At 45.0% G+C, this 6000-nt stretch overlaps 1 protein-coding gene across 2 annotated transcripts in view; it reads left to right on the top strand.

Annotated features, from left to right (window-relative positions):
- LOC133616985 (major histocompatibility complex class I-related gene protein-like) overlaps window positions 1–4404 on the top strand; it is a 217428-nt gene extending 213024 nt beyond the window's left edge. For both annotated transcript variants that reach the window (XM_061976608.1, XM_061976609.1), the window contains exons 2-5: window positions 323–589; window positions 766–1044; window positions 2803–3111; window positions 3245–4404. In XM_061976608.1, coding sequence (XP_061832592.1) covers window positions 323–589; window positions 766–1044; window positions 2803–3111; window positions 3245–3387 — 998 coding nt within the window. In that variant the 3' untranslated portion in view covers window positions 3388–4404. The remainder of the gene's footprint in view (window positions 1–322; window positions 590–765; window positions 1045–2802; window positions 3112–3244) is intronic.
- Window positions 4405–6000: the final 1596 nt, after the last annotated feature.

The following is a 6000-nucleotide window of genomic DNA, read 5'->3' on the forward strand; positions in this document are numbered from 1 at the left end:
ACGACTTAATAGCTGGCCACCATGCTGTCCCAAAATGTCCTCTACAATCAGTGACGTCACACGCAGGCGTCATCAAACCGAGACGTTTTCAGCAGGATATTTCGCGCGAATTTTAAAATTGCACTTTAGTAAGCTAACCCGGCCGTATTTGCATGTGTTGCAACGTTAAGATTTCATCATTGATATATAAACTATCAGACTGCGTGGTCGGTTTCAGTAGGCCTTGAAGACACAATCATTCCATATATGAATTGCACAAGTTAATAATAATAAGTTGTTGTGTTACATAACAAAATGTTATTTCTTGGTTTTTAACTTTCAGTGATTCACACGCTGAAGTATTTCAACACCGCGTCCTCTCAAGTGAAAAACTTCCCAGAGTTTGTGAGTGTCGGCTACGTTGATGATGTTGAGATCGTTTACTATGACAGCAACACCAAGAGGGCTGTATCCAAACAAGACTGGATGAACAAAATCACAGAAGAGGATGAAAAGTACTGGCAGACCCAGACACGGATCTATGTATACAACCAGGTTGTATTCAGATTCAACGTTGCGAAGTTTATGAAGCGTTTCAACCACACAGAAGGTTTGTTTGTGTTGAACTTTATACTATTCAAATATATCTGGTGTCCCTTTACACTTTTTATACTGTATTAAATGCACTGATCATTTGTCTTTGTCCATCCCATAATGTCCTGCAAAAAATACATGATACTTTGAAGTGTGTCACTCTGATTTATACACTTTGTGTCATTCTCTCAGGCGTTCACATTTACCAGGAGATGGTTGGCTGTGAATGGAATGATGAAACTGATGAGATTAAAGGTTGGTTACAGTACGGTTATGATGGAGAAGACTTCATATCTTTGGACATGGAGACATGGACATGGACCGCAGCAAAACCACAAGCTTTCCCCACCAAACTCATGTGGGAACGTAACAGACAAATCATGGACAACGATAGGTTCTACTTCACTGAGGTCTGTCCTTCTTACTTGAAGAAGCATGTGAAGAATGGGAGGGATGCCCTAATGAAAACAGGTAGAACCACATGATGTACATTCACCTTTGTAACATGTTAGCACACCCCCTATAGGAATGGTACTAACATTACAAGCTACACTCTGGTTGTGATTTACTAAGACCAAATACCACACGCTAAACAGCGCATGCAAAAAATAAAATAGAGTTTGAGGGCTACAGCATGGAATACCAGGTCTCAGTTTTTTTTGAGTATGTTTGAGTATTTTTGGGAGACGTGGATGAAGACAGCCAGTATCACCAACAAGCTGGATGTCTTCCACCGACGATGCCTCAGATCCATCCTGGAGAGACCACATCTCCACCGAGGAGGTGATGAGGAGGGTAGGTGTAGCAGCACTGTCTGACATTGTCTCCGAAAGGAGATGGAGAATGATGGGACACGTACTCCGACTGCCAAGAGAGAGACCGGCAAGTGTGGCAATGGACTGGATGCCAGAAGGTGGAATAAGGAAGAGAGAGAGGCCAAAGAAGACGTAGAGACAGACAGCCAAGGAAGACCTAAGGGAGATGGGTATCAGCTGGGACGGAGCAAGAAGAGCCGCCAGAGACCGGAGAAAATGGAGGGGACTCATCGCCCAATGTTCCAATAGGAGTCTAAGTAAGCCTGAAGACTGACGACTATGCCCTGAAGAGTAGGGGCACAACAAACCAGAGATCACCATGCAACGCATGGAAAGTCAGGACTAAAATCTTAAAATCTATGCGGAATTTGACTGGAAGCCACTGGATAAAATGGGGGTGATATGGGCTGTTCTGGGTGCACCGATCAAAAGTCTGGCAGCCGCATTTTGTACAGTCGGAAGTCTCCTTAGCGTTGACTTGTTCAAAGAAGTGAAGAGAGAATTGCAATAGTCAAGAGATCCAATTTTCACAGCAAATTTCTCGCTTTAAAAATATTTCTGAGATGATAAAAACAGTTTTTGGTCAGTTGAGGGCAGTGACGCTCCAAAGACATTGACTCATCAAACACAAGCTCAAGGTTTCTGAGTGTGGTTTTAACAGATGCACCCAGAGCACCAAGGGAGTTCTTGATCAGGGGGATTATCAGAGTTTCCGTTTTGTGAGAATTTATCTGGAGGAAATTTGAGGACAACCAGTTTTTGATACGGAATGCACATTGCAAGAACTCAGATATAAAAGTGAAACTCTGAATCATTGAAGGAGCAATACAGTTGAAAATAATCTGCATGGAAAGGATAAGAAACATTGTTCAAACTACAGATCAACCTACCAAGAAGATTCGGGTACTACAAAAATAAAACAGAACCCTGGGCCACACCGCAAGACAGTTTGGACACATTGGACGCATCATTAAAAGCTATATTAGAAATTATTCCATTTATGTAAGAAGTAAACCAGCACCTGAAAACCCCATCCCAGATTTGAGTGGATGAATCAGTACACTGTGATCCACATTATCAAAGGCAGATGTCAAATCGAGTAAAGCCAAAACTTTGTGAGTTCTCGCAAAGCAATGAGTGTTGATAAATCACATTGCGGGATCTAAATAATTATGTTTGCATCTTCTCCTCCCAATATTGTGGGCATTTGGGCGGTCAGCATATATTTTACATATTAATGAAGACAGAGACACACGGTTAGTAGATCAGCATAGCTTGTGCTATCAGGTTTGCACATGTTTTAGTAAACGCAAACCTTCAGTAAATCAGGCCCTCTGACTCTTCATGAACTTTTGTCTTTCTCTCCTTTTTATTTTTTGTCCTCCGTCCACACGTGATGTCACTTCCTGTGCAGAGCTCCCAATGGTGTCTCTCCTCCAGAAGACGCCGTCCTCGCCGGTCACCTGTCACGCGACGGGTTTCTACCCCGACCGAGCGATCATGTTTTGGAGGAAAGGCGGCGAGGAGCTCCGCGAGGACGTGGAGCACGGAGAGATTCTCCCCAACCACGACGGAACCTTCCAGATGACGGTGGACCTGAAAGTGAAGGTGACGGCCAAAGTGGAGGGCGAGTACGAATGCGTGTTTCGGCTGGCTGGCGTCGAGGAGGACTTGATCACCAAGCTGGAGAGAAAAAACATCCTGAGCAACACAAAAGATGAAGGTGAGAACGACATTTAGTTGAATGGTTGTGTCCTCAAAACAAGAACATTGGAGACGTTTCCTATCAGAACTTTCAGCGTTCTTGATCCTTGCCCCAATAATGTTTGACGTTTGTGTTATTTTGCTCTCAACAGGCAACCTAATGGTCCTCCCCGTGGTGGTCCTTCTGGTGGCCATCTTTATCGTCAAGTGTCTCAGAAACAAACTTTGTCAACTTTTTTTAGTCATCTATTTGTTTTTTAGCAGCAGACAAAAAACAAAACAAACCTTTTATTAGTCTTTGTTTTGTTTGTTCGCTACTTGGGAAGTAAATTCCTCACAGTTCACCTCGCGTCCTTCTGTCACAGCAAAACACGTTTTTTTTTTTTTTTTTTCCCCACAAGGTGAGCTGGATGCCACTTTGATATTTGCCAACAAAAAAGGAGGAAAATGGCCGAAAGAAATTGACTTCTATGCTGACCTTATGTCATAAGTTGTAAATCGCAAGCATCAGAATCAGAAATACATTAATAATCCCAAAGGGGAAATGAAGATTTTCAGCACAATCCCATTCAAGAGCAGACAAACATTACAGGGAGACAGAACAGGATCGCCTTCGGGTCTGCTAACTTCCGGCGCCCCTTACAAAAAAGGTGAGAAACAGGTAAACACTGGGGAGGGGGGGCGAGAAAAAAAATATTCAGTCTAAGCCTGGGCCCCTGGAGAGGTGGTCCAGACTGAGGCCAAGGGAAAAAAAACTCATAGTCATAGCACATGTAAACATGTGTAAGAGGGAAACAAGGACATTAAAGACATTAAAAGAGCAATCAGCCACTTCTACACACAACCACAAAAGTAAAACAACAACACCAAAAAAACATACACACTGTGGTCGCCTCTATGGTGTTCCACGCCATCGTCTGCAGGAGACAGGAACAGACCCCACAAAGCAACCGAGAGAGCCGACTCCACCCTTGGCCGCCCACCAACTCTCCGCCAGTGTCCGGTCTGCATGGATGAGCGAGGATACGTCTAAGGCAGGGGTCGACAACCTTTACCAGTCAAAGAGCCATTCTGACCAGTTTCACAAATTAAAGAAAACAATGGGAGCCACAAAAATCCTTTGAAATTTAAAATGAAATAACACTGCATACTATGTTTTTTTTGCTTTGTGCTATGTATAAACCAAAGGTCTCAGACACGCGGCCCACACCTTAATTTGAAAATTGAATGTTAGTGCGGCCCGTGGGTTTTATATGAATGGCGCATGACAGCATCATACTTGTCAACCCTCCCGATTTTTCCGGCAGACTGCGAATTTCAGGGCAACTATTCTATCGAACGTGCCGTGATGGTACAGCATTTAGCGCCCACTACAACCAGTGTGCCGGCCCAGCTACACGTTGTATGGGGCTTCTACTTGCTCACGTAAGTGACAGCAAGGCATACTTGATCAACAACCACACAGGTTATACTGACGGTGGTGGTATAAAAACCGTTAACACTCTTACTAATAATGCGCCACACTGTGAACCCACACCAAACAAGAATGACAAACACATTTCGGGAGAACATCTGCACCGTAACACAACATAAACACAACAGAACAAATACCCAGAATCCCATGCAGCCCTAACTCTTCCGGGTTACATTATACACCCCCGCTACCAAACTCCGCCCACCTCAACCGACGCACGGAGGGGGCGGTTGATGTGTGGGGGAGCAGGGTTGGGGTGGGGGCGGGGTTTGGTAGCAGAGGTGTATAACGTAGCCCGGAAGAGTCAGGGCTGCATGGGATTCTGGGTATTTGTTCTGTTGTGTTTATGTTGTGTTAAGGTGCAGATGTTCTCCCAAAATGTGTTTGTCATTCTTGTTTGGTTTTGGTTCAAAGTGTGGCGCATTATTAGTAAGAGTGTTAAAGTTGTTTTATATGGCCACCGTCAGTGTAACCTGTAACAAGTATGCCTTGCTGTCACTTACGCGTGCAAGCAGAAGATGCATATAACAAGAGGCTGGGCTGGCATGCTGTTAATACAAATTGTAGAGGGCGCTAAATGCTGTACCATCATGGCACACCCTTATTATTATTGTAAGGGTGAAAATCTGAGAATATTAATTCCGGGAGTTTTCTACGTGAGGCACTGAAATCCGGAAGTCTCCCGGGAAAATCGGGGGGGTCGGCAAGTATGCAGCTGAACCGCATAAGAGTGATCAAAGAGCCGCAAGCGGGCCCGAAGCCGCAGGTTGCCGACCCCTGGTCTAAGGAGACCGAGGTGTCCGATACCTGCTCATTCAGCCAAGACACTGTGAAGCTTGTCCGTCCCGGCGCTCAGCGCCAGCTCCGCAGCCCTGTCTCTTCATCCGCATCTCCTCCAGTCTCTCCAAACGGACTCCGGTGTGGCAGAGACCCAGCAGCTGGTCTCCATGGCCAAAAGGCTCCCTGGAGGCAGATCCAGAAGTTCACAAAAAAAGCACAGCAGAAGTCGCGAAAGTGCCACCCCTTGTCGCACAGTTCCAGGGGGTTCCGAACCAAAAGGCAAAAAAAAAAACACATGAAAACAAGAGAGAACACAAAAGGATGACACAAGAGCACAGAGCTCCTGCCACCAGCAGCCACTACAGAGGCGCCATCTTGTCATCATCATCTAAGCATGAAGGCTTACAAATATTTATAACATGAACCTATGCTGAGCAAAGTTAACCTGACCCTGAACAATGACTCAGCTGAGGTGGACATCTTTGAGTAAGCTCTGAGGTAGATGTAAGACAGCCTGTCTTTTACAAGCTAAAGAGGTGCAGGTTATTGTAATCCATCGCTAAACACGCGATAATGAGGAACCCGAGCTTCTTTAATACATCCATCCCTCTATCCATGTCCTACCGTTTGTCCCTTTCGGGGTAGCAGGGGGGT

This window comes from Nerophis lumbriciformis, linkage group LG16 (genome assembly GCF_033978685.3).
Source record: "Nerophis lumbriciformis linkage group LG16, RoL_Nlum_v2.1, whole genome shotgun sequence".
NCBI classification, from domain to species: domain Eukaryota; kingdom Metazoa; phylum Chordata; class Actinopteri; order Syngnathiformes; family Syngnathidae; genus Nerophis; species Nerophis lumbriciformis.